The sequence below is a fragment of the Nanorana parkeri genome, unplaced genomic scaffold, assembly GCF_000935625.1.
Source record: "Nanorana parkeri isolate BGI_ZX_2015 unplaced genomic scaffold, ASM93562v1 scaffold1713, whole genome shotgun sequence".
Lineage (NCBI taxonomy): Eukaryota > Metazoa > Chordata > Amphibia > Anura > Dicroglossidae > Nanorana > Nanorana parkeri.
In genome coordinates this window covers 289,908-311,083 of record NW_017307981.1, presented here as the reverse complement: position 1 = coordinate 311,083, position 21,176 = coordinate 289,908, and the positions used below count along the sequence as shown (strand labels likewise).

Genomic DNA, 21,176 nt, shown 5'->3' with positions numbered 1-21,176 from the left:
CCTCTTACTGACTTCGGCGATATGCCTTTCACAGTCTATTTTAGCTGCCCGAATTTCATGTTTACATCTTTTATTACATTCCTTGTAGTTCCGGAATGCCAATGCCTTCCCCTCTGTCTTATATATTTTAAATGCCACACTCTAGTCTTTGATGTGTTGTTTTACTGTTTTATTTAGCCAGACAGGCTTAGTTTTGGATCTATGAAATTTGTTTTGTTAATTTTAAAATTGGTTACAAGTTACACTCCTGATCTTAGCACTTTACAAATCTCTACTGAAAACCTGATTAGATATCAGTTCTGCCAGATTTGGCACATGTCAACATATGCAGCATTAAGGCAAGGATAAGCAGTGGGTAATGTTCCTATAATTCTTTGTGGCCTGGTAACACTGGCTAATATAAAAATACGGGCATTACATTCTTCTTTCATTTATTATTCAAAATGCCCTTTTCCTATGCTTCATCCTATGACACTCTACTTTAATTGTGCTCCTTAGCCTGCCTTTGTTAATTTTTCTCCTAGAGGTGACGACTACTTATTGCTTTTTGCTTCTTCTCCGGATATTTGTCCCCGATTTTTTTATGATACTCCACCTCCTCCATGTTTATTTACTGGCTTTATTTCCTGTTTCATCTTTCTGAGTGATTTTGCATTTGCTGGAATTTTGTCACAAGCGGCCTTTAAATTTGAGCAAACAAGCCTCCTGCTGTGTGTGTGATTTATTATTGCTTCATCAGCCCTCTGCCTCTAACTGAAACTTTTTAGGAAGTCTCCTAATGAGGCAAGCAGGGCAGGAGAGTGAAAAGGGAGAGGTATAGGTATACTTCGGTACATTTCAGCTTGAGTTATTGAACTTGGTTAGCAGTAGGCTTTTTCAACAGCGCCAAAAAGAAAAACCTGGAAAACAAGCAAAAAAACAGCCCAGGGATCCACTTGTTGTCTGTTTATGAAAGTATATACAAAATATCCATATATACAAAATATCCATATGTAGTAATTCATATATAACTGACTATAAATTAAATATTCTCACTGCTGTGTTCGTCTTCCCCGTCAGTTCAGCACCAGTCTGGTCCCACTTTCCATCTGCATATTCTTCTACTGCTCCACCGGCCTTGAGTCTATCTTAGGCCCCTTTCATGTTGCGCTCGGTTCAAAATCTATTTGGTTTGTCTGTGATATATCATCAAAACAATAGTTTATATAAATCGATGTGGTGAAAGGTGATAATACAATTAAATGAACACAATCTATATAAAAAAACTAATGTGTTTTTTTACACATTTTTTTACACATCCCTTCGGGATTCCTCTCCTACGTATCCGGTGATTCTACTAGTTGAGTGTCCTTTACACTTAAATGTTTTGAACCATCTAATATCCTGTAAGTGTGAACCTTCTTGCGTTCAATAAATTTGTTTAACAACTACACTTAGGATTCTTTTTCTCCTTTTCTTCCCTCTATATTATACTGCCTGATCCCGCTATCTATTTCACCTGGTGGGCTGGCTCAGCCGCCACTACAGCGGCGAATGACTGGGTAATTGTGGAAGAGAAGCAACCATCAACTTACTGCAGCAGCTCCGTGCCGGAGCATAGAAACATTCAGACTGCAGCCTCACTACTGTTACTATTTTTGCTTTCCTGAATCCAACTAACATTTCCAATAACAGAGAAGTAGACTATAGATGAGACTCTGTTTGTAATCCATATACATTTTTTCTTTTTATGCCTCCCGTTTAGAACGGTTATGGTTTGAGTGGCTCCGCTCCACTGACATCGATTTGTTGTTTCCCATTATCGTTTATCGTTTTATCGTTTATCGTTTTTTGTCGAAAAACATATTTTTTCCTTTTGAGTTAAGGATTTATTCATCTTTCACCTTGAGTGGCTCCGCTCCACTACCGCAGATTGCTTGTATATGATTACATCTTTCAAATATGATGGACAACTTGTAGTTCCGCTCTAGATCACCATCTCACTGTTTTATTGTCTGGCACAATAATTCATAGGTAGATTTCACTTAGACGGCAGTCCACAATCGATTTTTTTGCACCAATTTCACTGTGCGTCTTTGGGTTCACAGTTTATACTAGACACGGCTATTTAGCACTTTTTGATACTTTTCAAGTCACTTCCGCTTAAAAGCCATCACTCAGTTTTTTCACATACTTTATTTATTAGCATTTGTGATCACACATCCACATTTAGTATATACACATTAGTTTTTTTATATAGATTGTGTTCATTTAATTGTATTATCACCTTTCACCACATCGATTTATATAAACTATTGTTTTGATGATATATCACGGACAAACCAAATAGATTTTGAACCGAGCGCAACATACAAGCCTTCCATTTTACATCTATACATACACTGTTGCGGCTGGTGCCGACATACCTACTTCCAGCGCAAACTATTTTGTTTAATATATTAGGCCCCTTTCACACTGTCTGATCAGGAGGAGATCCATGCACACATTACCTCCTGATCAGAGCGGTACACATTGCTGTGACATCTGTGTCCGTCCACTTCTTTCCTCCATCTTGAGATCGGGGGAAAACTGAAATGACCAGACCCCATGTCGGTTTATGGGGAATCGGATGTAAACAAACATGTATCCCTTTTGTGAAAGGGGCATAAGATAAAGTCAAGATTACCCTCAATCCGGCATGATCAGGTCAGGCGAAACTGAACACTGCTCCGTTTGTTTTTCTGGAGCTGGCCCATTTAGATCCTGCTGCCCATAGGCTTACATTGGGAACCCGATCAAGTCCATCTGAAATTAAAAAAAACTGACAGGCAGACCTAATCAGACCACCCATCTGAAAGCGGCCTTACTGTCAACACATTTCCATTCAGCACTATGTAGCAGATGCATGTTATTTCATAGAACTGGCCCTACCTCTTCCAGCCTCTGCAGAGTCCGGCTGCACAATGCATTATAGGAGACATATAGAGAAATGCAGTTGTATATGTAAAAAAAAAATCATTCAGCTTTTTAAAAGCATCCATTTTATCTGCCTGGAGTTCAGGTTTAATGCTCACCAGAAAAAAATACTGGAAATGTAACTGATATTTTCTAACCAAAAACACTGGAAGACTACACATACTGTAATAGCTTTGAGGAAGAAGCATACACCTCTTAGAAAAATGTAAAAGAATCTCTAGGATTTCTATTAAAATGACAATATTTATTAATGAAAACATATAAAATTCAAAATAAATTTGATCATGGTGACGGTCATAGCTGGGAAGGTACTGTATTTTTATCTAATGCTATACAAAAATTGTAACGTTTACAATACTAAAATATTTGTAGTTAGTCAGTCGCAAAGTTTGGAAAGTTTTGGACACACTCACAGACTAATTACTATTTACTTGTGCTGTTTACTAAATAATACATATTACTTGTTACATTAAAAGCTTTGCTATTCTAAAAGAATAACAAACACCATTGTGCACTATTGCCATAATAACACACTGAAAGATAACTGAACTATAAATGTAGTAATTTGCCAGTCGTTGTTGTTGCCTGTGTAGATCACAATGTTATAGGTCTTCTGTGATGCTGGGCCCCATAGCAGTCACACAGGCTTCTATGTGGAAGTTACACCCTTATTTGGCAGGAACTATCGAGGTATAGCACAAATCGTATAAGGGTGAGGCAGCAGGTTTGTCTTAAAGATATATTTGGTGTTCACTTCTGTTACTCCTTCTGGTAGATGAAAGCTGAATGTTCGCATGAGAGTAGTGAAAAAGAGAAATAGCTCATAACGTGCAAGCTGCTCTCCGAGACATACCCGGGCACCTGTAGACAAAGAAAAGCAATTATCTGTTACCTTTCAGATTATGCTGGAAAATTGCATGTACATTTACTGAAGCTGTATATGTATATATAGTTGCTTAACAAAATAATGAGGCAAATGTTTTCACTCAAGGTTTTGGTAGTGATATTGGATATGCAGCCATAGTAACTGATATACAAATATAGCATTCTTAATCCTGGCTCAGCACAGCAGTACAATACTATTTCAATAAAGCTGAGTGTTGGCACCACAGCAAAAAGTCTTGGCAAGTGGAATTGTTATAATCAATAAGGCAACAAAGATAGCACTCAACACATGTAACCTGCTCAACATATATATGCAGCTGTCTATGTAAGTCAGTGCCTGGAATAACATCACTCTGTGCTAATCTCGTGCATCAGCAAACACAGGCGTAAGCTCCCCCCACGTAAATAAATCCAACCATGATACAATGCAGTAAGGATCTGTGATTAGGGATGAGGTTTGGGTTGCTGACTACCATGGGTTGAATGTGGATCCTGCAGGTTCCAAATTTTTGGTCGTGGGGAATTTATGTGCATATTCACAGATACCTTTTTTTTAACTAAACCATGATGCACTGCATTGTTTTTGAACCATGGCCAACAGGCTTAGAAGGGCCAATTGGGAGGCTTTTAGATGTGTCAGTTCACTTGCTATAAAAAGGGGAGCACAGAGCAACCGAAGCATCAGTATATTGAAAGCTGCTATAGGGAAAGGATAGGGAAAACTTACAAGGGTCAGTTAGAAAACAATCAACATCTTTGCTGCCTATTTTCTTTGTTCTTATTTTTTTGGCAGCTTTTTTGTCTTTTTTTTGTGGTTGATTTGAGGTCAGCAGTTACTTTTAGCTGTCCAATTCACTGGGGAAGTTGACTTCTGGGGTGGTTTATTTTTTAACACCTCCTTCAATGCCCCTCTATACATCAACATTATTTTCAGTAGTAATCATGAAATTAAAAGAATAGTAAAAATGGGCAAGGAAAATTGAAACAGTGAAGATTTTCTTTATCTGAATGTTTTATATATAATCATGTTGGTAACAAAAATAAATAAAATTGAAGGTTTTAATAGGTGCAAAGGGGAAAATACCTGTGCGTTTAATTAAATAGAATCGAAATGAATCAACAGATGGCATACATAGAATGCCGCAGCATAACATGGGGATAATAATAGCATGAGACATAAAACAACATTCAAGGATATAAAGTGCACCATGGCAAAACATAGGAATAACAGCATAGTAACAGGGTCTACAGGGGGAATTATAATAATATGATCCTCTAAACAGTGGTGACTTGACTTCACAATACATAGACAAAAATGGTAATCCAGACAATAACTGTTACAATATGCAGGTAGCAAATAATTACAAGTGCTGAAAACAGCCAATTGTGACCATATGCAGATAACAAATGCACTAGTATGACAATATGTGGGCAACAAATGGGCAATAGTGACAATATATGACCAAAATTCCTTAATTTCTCTGCCTAAAGCAAAAATTCCTCTCTCATTCCCCATCAGACATCTCCTGCTTTCCAGGTAAACCCTCAATCAGCAAATACATAAAAAAAAAACACCAGCACACCTTCCCTGCCCCAACAAAACCCCCACCAGCAAATCTTCCCTCCCCCAACAAACCCCCACCAGCAAATTCCCCTCTCCTACTGAACCCCAAAGCAACATAAATCCTCCCTACCCCAGCAAAACTCCCCACCAGCAAATATCACCCCTCCCCCAGCAAAAAAAAACCCACCAGCGAAATTCACGCCTACCCAAGAAAATCCCCCACCAGTGAAAATCCCCTCTACCCCAGTAAACCCCTCACCAGCAAAAATCTCCTCTCCTACAGCAACCTGCTCCCACCCCTTTCAACAAACTACCTACCCTAGCAAAACCACCCAATAGCAAAACTCCACCCAAAAAAAGCAAACCCCCTTCCTTTCCCCAGTAGACTCACTCCTTCCACTAAAACACTTACCAGATCTCAGATACAGTCATACTTGGCAAAGTTAAAATAAACTTCCTCTTTTCTGTGTCAGGTGCCACATCAGAGCCAAAGAGGAGCTTAGGAAAGTTTTCCTCGGCTCTATGCTGCCTCTCTATCTGAAGCCTGACAATATTGCCGTGGGTGATCTGTATATAGCAAACTTTTTTTCTTTTTTTTTTACTGCAAGGCTTCCCTTTTTAAACAAAATTGGCTTATGTTTCAGGGGGGCTGTATTTTGGGGTCTTCATTTATTTTTGGGGTATATTGGTCTGTATTTAATGTTTATTTTAGATTAAACTGTTTATTGTTTTGCAGCAAGGAGGCAGGGAGGTTTTAATGGTGGTGAAGCAGTGGGGATTACTGATGACAGAAGGAGATGGAAGTGGAGGCAGCAGAAATTAGTGATGGTGCAGCAGGAAGGGAATGGAGGTCACAGAGAACAGTGATGAAAAAATGGAATAAACAACAGTGTTCCCACTGATGTGCTATATAGGTGCCAGGTGGTTGGGTAAGAACAGGGATTGGGAACTGCTAAATACCAGAAGGCGAACAGGGAGGCTAAAAGAGACAACCGGCACCTGGATAGTAGAGCAGTAAGAGAGCATGCAAATGGAAAGTGGGAATTGGAATGGTAGCAGTTGTATGGTGGTTGGAAAGAGGAGAGTTAAGGTGACACTAAACTCAGTTAAATCTTAAAAATACTCCCGATTCTGGCTTGGGGTTACCGCTCTTGGTACTGAAAATTAACCCCGAGCCGCACTCGGGAATACCGCCAGGGACGTTAGGTACCTTAACTATTAACACAAATGTATCTTATTTGTGTATGACTCGGCTGTAGATCCTCCAATCATCTCTAATTCATGCTGACACTGCACTTCTTTCTGGAGGGTGATTACTTTTTTCCTTAAACTAAACATGAGATTTTAGTCCATCACAGGAGTGAGCTATGTAGAAGTACTTTCCAACGAGAAAAGGTGGAATATTGCTAGTGCATATCCTAGTTTAAAAATATTTTTGCACCTACCAGCAGAAAATGGCAAAAATGCCTCATTTACTAAAAACATCCCATCTTTGTCCAGAAAGTGATGAGGGTTGAACTGATCAGGAGTATCCCAGTATTCAGAATCATGCAGCACAGAATCCAGGTTGGGCAAAACCATTGTATTCTTGAAGGAGGTAATAAAGAAAAAACAGAAAAATTATTATTGTACAAAGCAATGGTTATATAAGTGGATGAAAAAATAACACTGAAGTAATGAAAGAAATATGTGGGTTGCCATTGCTGGCCTTTTTATGGCTGTGTTTTCCTTTTAAACATCTAAGTCACAAACCTGGGACAAGCATCACCAAATGAAAGATACACAAATGCCAACATATTTCTCTATTTGTTCCAGGTCAGTAATGCAAGAATAGGGAAGAGCAAAAGTGACAGTACACAAGTCTATTTAAATATTTTGTTTTCACACAAGAGTCGCACATTTAATAATTATATGCAAGGGGAAAATATGTGAATCCTGGGTCAAAGTTGTGTGAATGTTTTAATAAAAACATTTTAATAATCTCCGGTCCCCTCTCCGGTGTCAGAATGCAGAAGTGATGTATATTACATCACATATATTACACATTCTCGTGTCACTCTCCAGCTTCAGACGCTTGAGAGAAGCTGATGAAGCAGATCTCTGCTTCATCAGCTTCTTCAGGGGGGTCCTAGGTGACATTAGGGGTCTTGGAGACCCCTGATGTCTCCATAAAAAGAGGACCTGTCACTTCTATTACATAAGGGGGTTTCTTAGCTCCCTATCTGATAGCAATAAAGTTAAGTGGAAAAAAATAGGAAAAAAAATAGGAAAAAAAATTAAAGTCTCCCCCCCCCAAAATTTAAAGTTACACATAAAAAAGAATTTAAAAAACTTTACAAAATTTTAAAGTCCCCACCCATTCATACACACATGCAACCATGCTTCAGGTGCGCATGCCTGCGAAATTAACGATTGCGCCCATGACGCTGCACATGTTACATATCGCCGCGAACATCACAGTGAGTGCAATAATTCTAAGGCCATCAATCACTCCTAACAAAGCTATAAAAGCTTTGAAAGCGTCGCCTAGTTTTTTGCGATTTCGTGGGTGCTCGCAATTTTTAAACATGACATATTTGGTGTCTATTTACCCGACGTGACCCCGACTTTTATATTTTCCCAAAATAGTTGGGTAATAATAATTGTTTCCTAACATAATGTAAAAAAAAAAAAATTCAAAAGAATTTCAGTAATTTTCCCGAAATATAGGGGTCTATTCACGAAGCTGCCGAAGGATCTAGCCATAGCTTCGGCCGATTCTTCAGCTAGCTTCGGCCCCAGGACCCCTTCGGTTCAGTAGAACCGAAGGGCTGCTGTATGGGCTATTCACTATAGCCCGTACAGCTCCCGAACTTTTTTTTTTTTCTTTTTTTTTTTATGGCAGCAGGACCGCCGGCCAATAGAAAACTACTGAGCGGAGCTAGCTGTCATTAATAGCTCCGCACAATCGTTTTCTATTTATTTTTTTTGGACTTTTTAAACTATTTTTCTGTTCTGCTCGGTCCCTCTGAGGGACCGAGCAGACTAGCCGAGCCGAATGCCGCTCAGCGGCATTCGGCTATTCACTCACTGCTGTTCGGCATCTATAAGAATAGGCCCGAACAGCAGTGAGTAGCCTGCCGGAGGTTCGGCATAGCCGATCCAGATGTACGGCTGATTTCAGCCATAACAGCCTGAAGTGAATAGCCGAACAGCGTTACATGACGGAATAAATGTCAGTCAAAGTACTGCAGCGCTGAATACTGAAAAATGGCCTGGCCAGGAAGGGGGTCTAAACACCTGGTCAGCAAGTGGTTAATAAACCACTTGCTGTCCGGAGCATTTTCTTACTATTTGCACACACATGATAAAATATACATTTTTGGCTAGAAAACAGCTTCAGACCCCCAAACAATGATATATGTTCTGAAAGCAGAGGCCCTGTTGAATAATAAAATGCTAGTTGCAATTTTTGATGTTGCACAGTATTTGCGCAAATGTTTATCAAACCAGTATTTTTAGGAAAAAATAAACTGAATTAAATCTTAGTGCACAGAAACATAATATAATGCCCAATTTTTTTGGTAAAATATGAAAGATGGGGTCACGTCAGGTAAATAGATACCGAGCATGTGAAGCCTTAAAATTGCATTCGCCCGTGAAGCCGCAAAAACTTCAATTCCCCAAATTTCCCATAGGGAACACTTTAAACACTTTTACTGCTCATCAGTTTAGTGCTAACAGTGACTGACGGCACTAGAATTATTGCTATCACTCCGACGTTCACAGTGATATGTAACATGTGCAGCACAATTGTCATTTTCACACGTAGGCGCACCGACGTGTGTATGTGCGTGCACGTGGGGGGCGGGGGAGTTTAATTTGATTTGTTTTGCTTTTTTTCTTATATGTTACTTTCATTTTTTTAAAATGTTTAAAAACTTTTTTTTGACACTAACCCTATTGCTATTACATAGTGAGCTAACAAGCACCCTATGTAATAGCAAATAGTGACAGGTCCTCTTTATGGAGACATCAGGGATCTTTTAGAGGGTGCTGCATGGTACAAACGATCCAGCGGCTGTATAGACAGCAGCAGCAGTGTTCTTAATTTAACCACTTCTTTGGGCCGCCGTCTATAGACGTATTGTGGTCCAGAAGTGGTTAATGAAATAAACTAAATTACCCTAAACAACCTCTCAAAAAAAGGTTAGTTTTTTTTAAGAATATTTCACCTAAACGGCTCAGTGAGGGAAAAGTAGAGTTTCTTAAATCACTCTGTTTATCCCTACTTATGAAGTAATTAAGCTACAGGATCAGCATGAAAGCCGGGGAACTAGAATTTTCAGGGCAGGTCTGCAGTGGCAGCCCACATACAGTATATCTCTCATTTGAGGTAGATTATACATTAAAGTAATATTAAACTCTCAAGCTTTTTTCAATAATGAATCCAGATCAAACAAATATACATTGCCCAGCATTGCTTTACTTTTTTGCCCAAACACTTACAATCATCATGTTTTTGAACAGCTGCTTCCAAGTCTCATAGCTCAGGTCCCTGAAGTTCCTGTCCAGTACAAGATCACAAAGGACAGTGCAGACTCCAGCAGCTGTTCATCTACTAGCTTGGAGGAGAAGAGGCCGGGGGGAGGGTAGTAGCTTGAGTTGGTGTGTTTGTGGAGACACACACAGCTTACTAGCACACACAAGGGTGACTGCATAGCACTCTGCTTGAGAAAGGAGTCACTCTAAAACAGAATTTTAGGGCCAGTGCTCATGTGACCAGCTGATTCAGCAGGCAACTAAAACTTTTAAACATCAAGGAGCAGCATCCTTTGTAAGTGATTTCATCAGCATGTGAAATAGCTTAAAGTCTTTTTGACTTTAATATCACTTTCAGAATGGCTTAGTTCTCACCATGTGCAAAGAGTACCCACTGACACTGACATCTCTTGTACAGGTTCTTAAAAGTCCCACAGCTGCTACATTCCCACAACGCTGGATCTCATGAATGGCCGCATTAGTGTAATGGAGCCGCTTTCTGTCCTCATAGTAAATTGCAGATCCATTAAGTACAGCATCCAGTTCCTTGTGCACCTTCTCTGTAACAAGAACGTTTATATATATATAATCATATCATTAGCATGTACACGTTAAAACATGGACACAGGTGATCTCTTTTTCAAAAGTGTCTGAAGTAAGACCAGTTTGTGATGCCCTCAGCCACCAAATTACCAATCCCCAAAAAAGTACCTTCTCACAACTCTTGAGCATCCTATTTTCTTACAATTTTTTCTTTTCGGTTCAGTACTGTGCTACCTTTAAAAAAACCTTTCGCCAACATTCACTTTAGCAATGGAAAGTTCTGTGTCCCTTACATTCAACCTGGAAGTGTGCGTCCAAATACCATTACACCCGTTCTCATCTCCGGCTTAACTCCACAGTGTCACTATGCCATAATTTCCGACTTGGCAGCATACAGTATTGTAGCTGGAAATCTCTGCTTCCCAAACTCAACAGTGCTGCTGCAAATATGACTGTCTATCCACAAGCATTTCTAAGGCATCCTGTGTGACATCCTCCTTGGATCAACAGCACATTTAACTTGGAAATACCACCCTACCATGTCTGCTACAGCAGTCTAATGTCCCTGAAAAGATCATACAGTTTCATCTGCGATTCAGCAGTTCCCCTACAAATACTCATACGTCTACTAACTTCAACACCACAGTGTTCCCGGAAATATCCCCGTGCTTACATCCTTGGTTCAGCAAAATACTGGGTCACCCAAGAAATATAATTCATATAAATGATTGCAAATTGAACAGTGGCCCTGCAAATCCCCTTATTAATCTTTATCACAAAAATTGAATATTGATGGAAATATCAGTCATTATAGAAATCACTTCTTGAAAAGCAATTAAAATGGATCATCTTCACACCACACCTCTACTGTACTACATCTTAAAAATGGCATTGATTAATATCACAGTACAGGTTTAGGCTAATGAGACACCCCTAACCCCTTGTGAACATGTACATGATTAGAAGACAAGAAATAATTTGTGTATGATAGTAGGGGACAAAGTTGTATAATACTACAGAACACATCATATAGATATACAGAACATATGTTTCTTTCTTTTTTATAGTCAATACTAAAATATACATTTTTATTGAGGTGCATATGAACACTTGCATAGGCATATTATGTATTCTCATATGCAGTCAATGAGTGGATATCTGCACCCCTTTTCACATTTCCAGGTGATCCTTTGCTCTCCTGTTAAAAAAAGCATGTAGTTTACAGACCTCAGTATCTCAAAATGAAATTTAAACATAAGTAAATGAGTCACCCTCCACCACCCAGCTTGACCTATTGGGTGGCTGCCTGCAAAGTTTAAATCAGAGACAGAGGAGTTGGTTTACTAAAGGAATAGCAACTGTTCACTTAGCACACTGAATGTTCACTGAGCTTAGTAAATAAGGTTAAACTATGTCCACTTCAGCCTCAAGCTCTTTAGTAAATTAACCCCAGAGGGTTTGGCAGGTTATATCTATTATTTATTCATTACAAGCTTTTTTTTATAATGTCTTCAATTTTACACAGTGCTTTACATAGTGCGCATTCACACCAGTCCCTGCCCTCAGAGAGCTTTCAATCTAACGTCCCTATCTCACATGCATACATAAACACATACTAGGGCTGGTTGAAACAGGAGCCACTTCACCTACCAGCATGTCTTTGGAGTGTGGGAGGAAACTAGAGTACCTGGAAGAAACCCACATAAGCACAGGAAGAACACCCAAAACTATTCAGTGTCCCGAACAGGATTAGAGCCAGGGACCCCCCAGTGCTACAAGGCAGAAGTGCTAACCACTTGTGAAGGTGCAATGGGGTGCCATTTAAAATGAATGGTACCACAGTGCACCAACATACATAATTTGTGTTACCTGAGCACAATAGTGTGAATGGGCCCTAATGATTATTTTATCAAATAAAATATGTAACTTTTGCAAAACTGTAGCCATTTGTGTACTTACTTTGTACATCAGGATAGGCCACCATGTATAATAAAGCCCAAAGCAAGGAGGTAGCTGTGGTTTCAGTTCCAGCATTAAAAAACTCAATGACCACCGTAATCAGACTGTCCTCATCAATAATGGATTCTTTTTCACCTGCTGTCTAGAAAGATAAAAATGTGATTAGATATAATTGATATAAGATATGTTGACAACAATTATTATCTTGCTATTAGCTCAAAGTCCAACGCCCAGCATATTAGTTTTATTATTAGTGCCTCAGAAGGTTATAAAAAACATAACAACAGCTCTGGCTATAATACTCGCCTCCTCTCTGCTGCTGTTGCCCACATTAATTCCTTTTCACCACAAATTGTCTTTAGTATTTTAGGTTAAATGGTGCCCAGTATCCTTCAACCCAGGTAGACTGGGATCATATTGTGAATGCATGGCATCATGGACTCACCCTCTGAGGGAGTGTCATCACAGTGCCCTATTACAGTGTAATAATGTAGTGAGAGGCACTGATGTGATGAGGTCAGCACTGCTGGCGGGGGGGCGTGGAAGCGGTGCCATTGCATACAATGCACCGCCACGCCCCCTCCCGGGGAGAAGTTTCACAGCGATCGCGTTACGGTCCAGCAGCTACCGCTCTGGAACGCACTGGCTTTCGGTGTGAACAAGGCCTTAAAGAGCATTTGCCACCAGAAAAAGATCTGAAAAGGAACAGAACCCCGCATGTCACCTGACCAGCATGAAGAAAGTATAAAATAAATAATGCTTAGAATACAGCCAGTGGAGGGGAAGCAAGTTAGGAGAGATGGGCAGAGTTAGGCTATACAGAGTAACAGGTATTGGGAGCTAAGAGTTATCAGTACTAACTATTAAATCCCTCAATAGTTTCATTTGTTAGGTTTCCCTGCAATATCAATGGCATTGGTTCAAAAATAAGGCAAAGGTACCAATTTAAAAAAAAAAAAAAATCTCCCTAAATCAAGCCAACAGTAGTGGTCATTCAATAAGCCTAATTGAGGTATGAGGCCAATTTTAGGTTACATACTCATTTAAGCATCTGATAAAAAAGATAGGAACCCCTCCTAAAAATTCCATAGAGTTTATTGTGATGAACATCCATCACTTCAGCATTGCAATGCATTATTTTTATTTAGGTTTTCAACTTTCTACATCTTCATTGAAGTTAGCAGTGCTATTTTCAATCATCTTTAGCTTTTCTGTTCTTCATATTGGGTAGGATATTCCAGCTTTTTTCCCCAGCTGTATTCCATTGAGGAAATTTCCCTTAACTTCCTGTCCTGTAGATACAAGTGAGTAAAAAAATCTCTCTAAAGTGAGGTAAATTCCCTTCCTAAATGCTGCCAGAACAAGTCTCCCCATTAAAAGTTTTCCACCATATTCTTGTTCTGCTGAGAACTCAGACATTTTCCCTCATTTTCAGTCTCGGTAACAATTGAGTACATTACTAAAGTAGGGACACAGGCAACAATGAAATCCTCACAGGGGTTTGGGCCTTTAGAAACACTTAGAAACACTTTATAACACTTTAGAAAAGGTTTTTCCTTTAGAAACACTTTATAACAAACGATTATCTTAATGCTTACCTTAACCTGTCCATTCCTCTTCTCTCCAGCGCTGGAATGTGGGCAGGAACTTATTCCAGAAACCACATCCTGAGAATGTGGCTGCTGGTCATGTACTGTAGCTTATAGTGTCATTGAGAGGGGCAGTGACAAGACTGCCCAGAGACTGGCAAGAAGAGTGACTTCGGGGTTTCAGTCGTTACAACCAGAAACTGTGATGAGGTAGACTGCAGGACGGTTGGATAAGGTGAGTATTTCTCTGTGCTAGACCAGTCCCTAGAAAAAACAAGCACTAGATCCTGTGTCAACTAAAGAAATTGGACATTGTGTTACTTGGAGTTAGGCTATAAAGTGTATTTTCTTTTTTGCAGCCAAATTGGGTAAATACCTATTTTGTATCTGTTGCATGTTCTCATTTACATAAAATACGCTAGCAGTTTAAATTGCTTTTACTTGGGTTAGGGTTTTAAGGGTTAACATTTCTACATGCTCATCTTTATTTGTAATGTTAGGAGAGGCTGTGAGGGGTCTGAGGTGGCTTTAAACACAATCCTCAAATGTAAGGCCTAAGTCTTTCCTTTAGGACAGATCACTGTGAAGGTGCTTAGAAAAAACTGGAATCGGCCATCATGCCTGCTGCAACAAAACATCATGTTAAATAAGGCTACTTATGATTTTACCTTTGAAATGTGGGCCAGGTAATAGTCGATGACATCTTGAGGTTCCTCAAATGATCGATTCTCCTTATGCATTCGAATCTCCTTGTCTGTAAATTTATGTAAGTATTCCATAATTTCAAAGGCTTTCTGATGACGGCCAGGTAAATGTTTCATCAGCCACGGAAAAGAATCATAAAGCTGGCCAAAAATAATTAAGCACCATAATTAAAATGCACTTAATGTTCAACTCAATGCAAGACAAAGGCCTTTCTTTACTGAGACTCACCCTTCCCCATGCTGAGCCAATAATCTCAAGCAGAACATGATTACATTGGACCAAGTATTGAAAAATCCCATCATCGATCGAAAAACGGTGTCCGAAAACCACAGCAGAAATTACATTTACTACAGAATTGGTGATCATCTCTGAGGGATCAAATGATTCTCCTAAAACATATAAAAAGGATTTTTTTTTTATTTGCCACTGAATGTAATGGCCAATAGCAACCAATAAGAATTCATATTTTGCGCATATAACTACATTTGATTGCTAATGGCTTACTGTATATTAAAATCTTAATTGTTTTCTGCACTACTCAAGGACTTGTCTACATCATCATTATTTAACCTGCCTCTTCTTCATCATAATTTTTGTAAAACAAAAGCAGGGGAAAGACAGTGTATTAATGGAGCATGCAGCAGTGCATCATGACAGCAATAGTAACTCTCTATGCAAAGATAGTGCTTGTACAGTAGACTCCTTCTATGGCTTTCTTATCTCCAGTCAGCTGAAGATCAGTGGGGACAGGAGATCCACATTCACTTAGAAAAATGTCATTTTATTTTTGTACTTTTTACATTCTTTATATTGAACATATTGATATATGTCGCACCACTTTAATAACTTTAGTACCCATCTGAAATATAAACAGAAAAAAATCATAGTCTGGATCAAACCCATTGGACTAACCATTCTTGGATTTAAATGACTCCACTAGACAGCCAACTTCTTCTTGTATACGTGATTCAAGGCTACATTTTCCAAGCCCAAGGTTTTTTAGGGTCATTAGCCCAAAACGTCTTTGCTGCTTCCACATACCTCCATTAGATGTGAATATACCTAAAAAAATGTAATTATCTTTTGTGAAATATGATGTGCAAAATGATACTCCAGATTTGTAAAATAAATACAAATAAAATAAAAACTACAAAAGATAAATTCAGAGGATGTGTTGCCCAATCCTTGCTGCTTCTCTTCTGGAAGTTAAACAAATGTTTTAGAAAAGTATCAAAATTAGATTTCGGTGGGAGGTACTGCAGAAACAACGGGGTCATAAATCTAGTAGTTCTGTATATGAGAAAAGAACTATACAGGCAGTCCCAGAGTTACAAACATCCGACTTACATACGACCCCTACTTACAAACTGAGGCTATTACTGTACAGCAGGGGGTCCCAGACTGCAGCCAAAGTGTACCGTGCAGCATTCCAGTAGTTGTAGAGCTACCGCGCTCGTGCTGACGAGCAGTGCCCAACATTTTGGGTCATAGTACTGTACGTACATTACAGGAGGTTGGCTCCTGTTAGACGTGCAGGCGAGGGGTGTCCACCTCTCTTAGCGGGTCACTGTGAGGTCTTTACTGCTGTCTGTATTCTCATTATTAGAAAGATTTATTCTCACTTCCTTGAGACAACAGGAAGTGAGAGGAAATCTACCCCTAGGAAGGGAAATACACTCCTGTAAGAGTGATCATGGGAAAAAGATGTCTCCACTAAAGCTTTATCACCAATCCTTGTTTCCATGACAACCCAAAATTTTCAAAATCCAATTGTCACAGGGACAGAAAGTGAGGTGAAATCTTCTGAAAAGGGGCACACACAGCAAAACAAACATTACAGGGGGTTAACCCTTCCTTATGATATCCAAAACGGAAACAAAATTGTTTGGCTGAAGTCACACTTAAAAAATGTACCTGTTCCAAATTACAAACAAATTCCACTTAAGAACAAACCTACAGTCCCTATCTTGTTCATAACCCAGGGACGGCGTGTATGTTTCAAAATGTGCAAGTTTTTTAGAGTGTCTGAGACCTCATGACTTAGCACTAAAGTTGAGAAATGTGTATTATTGTGATATTGGATGTATACTGTGCTTTTTGAATTAATAAACACTCACCAATATTGCAAGATACCACTGAGGACTTTATGAAAAAGTTCAGTTCTTTCAGACTGTTATTGGGTGTGTCTGGGTGTATATTGATGATAAAAACAAACGTACACTTTACCTTGATTTCCTCTTCTGTCCACACTGCCTTATTCAGCTGCCATACAGATCTGCTGAGATCAGGGCCGGCCATAGGTCTTTAGGCTCCCTGTGCAAGAAAGCTTTAAAGTGCTCCTCAGTGACCACACCCCTCTGTGGCCACACCCATTTCTCCAATACCAGCACAATTTAAAGCCTCCGATTTTGTTAAGCCCCAAAGAAATAGATTAAAAAGTATGATACAAATAAAACTTTTATTCAACGGTATTAAACTTGTAAGCACAATATAAGTATTCTTATTAAATAAAACAACAGTAGGCAAACAAGTTATAGGTCTATGAAAATAAAGTGTCAGGATGTCATGCAGACCCTATTTTCAAGTAAGTGCATCTATAAAAGTAAAAAAACGAAACAGAATACAAAACCTAGATTACATGTTAAATAGTGCATACTGTTTACTAAATCAAAGTGCATGTTTATTTTTTTTTACTGTTGGGGGGCTTTGGTAAAATATCAGGGCTCTAAACAGACCCCTGACATTTCCCTTTTGAAATAGAAAAATAAATTGAGAACAGAATCTTGTTTTCTACAGCCTCAGTACAGAGGCTTCCCATTCATTCACAAACTCGAGATAATAAATATTTTCTATCCACCAGTTAAGAATGGATAGAAGCCTCTGTACTGAGCTGCTCCTACCCATTCAGAAACTCATAACTGGGGACAAATTGTATTATGTGTGCCCAGTTGTTTACAAACCTTGGAGTGATCAGTTGATCACTCCAGTGTTTGTGCTGCACACAGAGGATCAGTAAATATTATACATATTTACCGATCCTCTGCTTTGCCTTTCTGAAAGCGACAGGAGCCACTCGGCCACGCACAGAGCCACTCAGCCATCCCGGATTTAGCAGCCAGCGGCTCTGCAGTGTTTTCCACGCTCTTCCATCCTTATGAGAGTGCTCCTTTCTCCCCACCCCCACCAGCTTTAGCACTCCATTTTTCCTTAGATCCCCGCTGCCTCTGCCCATACAGGGGCGAGAGAGCAGCAGGGATCTGAGGAGAAGCTGCAGGCTGTGCCGCCCCTCCACTCCCTGCAGCCCCAAGCCCATGGCCTCGGTGGCCTTGTGGGGAATCCGTCCCTGTACATAGATAGACATGTACTGGGTCATGGCCTCTTTCACATGGTAGGCACAAGCTTCACAACATGTGTACACATGCTTACTGTGGCATTAGTTACCAAACTAGATATTTAAAGCAGGACTCTTGGTAAAAACATTATTAACCCTTGCAGTGGTGCTGCCCCCTACAAGGGTTAAGTGCTTGATAAAAATAGTTATACTCACCTAATACTCTGAGCAAGCTGGCTCTTAGACCAGTCCCTGGAGTGCCCCCCCCCTCCCCTCTGTTGCAGCGGTCTAGGGTCCCTGAGTCACTATGTTCTGTACACTATGTATAGGACGTGAGGATGCCGAGGGACATAACATCGCTGCAGCGGAGGAAGAGACAGGCAGGAGGGAGCACTAGGTTAACCAGCTGGCTCTGAGGATCGGGGAATAACTTTGTTATTTTTGAACCTAGGCAAAAACAAGCACTTATCCCTTGCAGTGCAGTGGTAGCCCCACTGCAAGGGTTAATAATATTCTTACCCAGGGTTTTTCTTTAAAGGAGAACTATGGGGTTAAGGCTTTTCCCCATAGTTATTCTTAAGGTAACGGGAGGACACAAACTAGTGTCTTCCCGTCACCCTAGGCTCAGTAGTGCTGCTCTACTGATTCCTGAAAATCTCAGAAGTCACCTTCACCACAGCCACTTTTGCCACTCTGCTCTCTTCGTACCATTTGCCCACTTTTCAGAGGTTCATGGAATAGGGATTGCCACCCTGGTCACCAACTTAAAAATACATACTTGATCTTAGCCTTGTGCAGAAATTTAGTCACCACACATAGGTGAAAAAAAGGAATACCTTTTGGCATGATATAAAAGATGGGCAATATATTTTTACCTTTTTCACTAAGAAGGGCCCTTAAAAAGCCAGCCACAGGGCGTCCTGACAGCTCCTCAGAATGAGACACTATGCCATCTTTAACAGCTTTGAGGCCATTCAGCACCACCAGTGGAGTCTCACCAAGCCACACTGTATAGATATTTCCATGGAGTTTAGCCAGCTGTGAGTGGGAATATTATATATATTTTTTGTTTTTTTTGTTTTTGTTTAAATCCCTTATGTTTATATAACACATTGGCTATAAACTACACTGTTGTCACACACTAAACAGTGCAGCATTTTAGATCCGCTCAGAGATACTGAGAAGGTGGCAAGTCATAGCATAGACTCGGTGAAGGTGTTAGGTGTAATAATATGAGAATTAAAGGTTATTTTGAGGCATAAGGTAAGATATAGATATTACTTATGCTAAGATGTTAAATTAATAAAATAAAAATATAAAAAAGGAAACCTAAGGAATTAATTCCTATTACTGTACTGTGTACCAGACATATCTGTCAGCAAGGATTAGGATTTTAAATGGACATCTAGTTGAAGCAATTTGCTCATTTAACAAAAGAACTAAAAGGTAAACATACAAGTCAAGTAGTCAGATAATATGCATAAAGATGGAAAGATTCAACATTCTAGTCTAATTAAAAAAAATATACAGGTGAAACTCGAATAATTAGAATATCGTGCAAAGTTCATTTATTTCACTAATGCAACTTAAAAGGTGAAACTAATATATGAGATAGACTCATTACATGCAAAGCAAGATAATTCAAGCCGTGATTTGTCATTATTGTGATGATTATGGCTTACAGCTCATGGAAACCCCAAGAACCCCAAATCCACAACCTCAAAAAAGTAGATTATTATATGCAATCAATAAAACAAGGATTGTACATAGAACAATATCGGACCTCTGAAAAGTACAAGCATGCATATGTACTCAGTACTTGGTTTGGGCCCCTTTTGCAGAACTTACTGCAATTACTTTTGCATGATATTCTAATTATTCGAGTTTCACCTGTATGTTTTTAACAAGTCATATTCAACCTTCAGAACGATGATTTGATTAGTTGGTTGCTAATCACTGCATAATTCTGTTTAAATATCAGTCTTCTTTTTTTTTTAAGAGCAGTTTTTGGTTCTATATGATCCTTACACTTTACACATAAAACATGCATATACTGAAAAAAAACAAATATATTTTTAATTGTGTTTTTTGCTATTATGTGATGTAATGATGATGTAATGATGATGTAATAAAACAACAGTATGAAAAGATAAGATGCTATTCTAATGCTTCTTCTGCAACTTAATGAATTAAAGTTTTGTGAAATGTATTGTATTCTGTTAGATATAGTCAGTATTCAGTTAGATAAATAATGTAATTAATAGCTCCTGCAATTATATGTAAAATCTGCATAAAGTTATATCAGAATAGTAAACAAAACAAATCAAGTCAAAGACAGTGACATCATGATCTACTACATACACAGTAAGCAAATTCATATAGAAATATAGAATATAGAAATTTAATACTTTTTGAGTTATTCTATTCTAGAACAAGTCACATATTTATATTTCACAATAAAACAGTATACATTTGCATTTTTTACAGATTGCACAATACATGTCATGGTTTGGAAACTGATCTATCAGATTAAATAATTTTTGTACTTTGTGACAGATTTAGTAGTGGTACATACCTGTCTCAGTGTCTCTGGATGGAGCTGGAAGCTCAGCGTCCACAAATTTCCAATAAAAGGTAAAGGGATGGGTCCCGGAGGAAGGCTTTTTGCTGCCCATATGACTTTTAGATATTTAATAATAAAGATACATCCCAGAAAAAGTAATATCCCCTCCCAGAGATTCCACATGTCTGCCAGCTACTGATAACCTAGCACTGCCTATCAGATTTATTACATACAATGATTTCTATTAGCATTATTTCTTCGTATTAAGAGTTTCCACCTGTCTCAGCTGACCTGTTTTCCACTGAACTTTGTATACACTTCGATCGTTCTCACTGTTTACTTTTACTCGGATGCCAATCATTTACCCATACAAAGGGAACTATGTGCTTTAAGTATAGCTTATTAAGTATACTAGAGACCACAGAAAAGTTTTCAGATCCATACAGCTGCACAAAGCCATTTAGAGGACTTTTACACATGGCATTAAATACTTCTGTGATCCGCAACATTAATTTTTATTAAACAGTTTAAATTGTTCCTGTAATACACAACTTTCAGTTT

At 39.0% G+C, this 21,176-nt stretch overlaps 1 protein-coding gene across 1 annotated transcript; it reads right to left on the bottom strand.

Annotated features, from left to right (window-relative positions):
• Positions 1-3,637: 3,637 nt before the first annotated feature.
• LOC108799390 (cytochrome P450 2J6-like) lies at positions 3,638-20,828 on the bottom strand. Its single transcript, XM_018571254.1, has 9 exons — positions 20,628-20,828; positions 18,928-19,090; positions 15,634-15,783; positions 14,950-15,110; positions 14,685-14,861; positions 12,428-12,569; positions 10,301-10,485; positions 6,850-6,991; positions 3,638-3,816 (listed from the first exon to the last, which is right to left on the bottom strand). Exons 1-9 carry the CDS (start codon positions 20,796-20,798, stop codon positions 3,638-3,640), a joined length of 1,470 nt encoding a protein of 489 aa, XP_018426756.1. The 5' UTR covers positions 20,799-20,828.
• Positions 20,829-21,176: the final 348 nt, after the last annotated feature.

Excerpts from the sequence above, each read along its gene's own strand:
- LOC108799390 (XM_018571254.1), bottom strand. The coding sequence starts at position 20,798 with ATGTGGAATCTCTGGGAGGGGATATTACTTTTTCTGGGATGTATCTTT. Across the intron at positions 6,992-10,300 it reads GTGGGTACTCTTTGCACATG|AATACAATGGTTTTGCCCAA; the intron begins GTGAGAACTAAG and ends ACCTCCTTCAAG. Across the intron at positions 3,817-6,849 it reads ATTTTTGCCATTTTCTGCTG|GTGCCCGGGTATGTCTCGGA; the intron begins GTAGGTGCAAAA and ends CTTTGTCTACAG.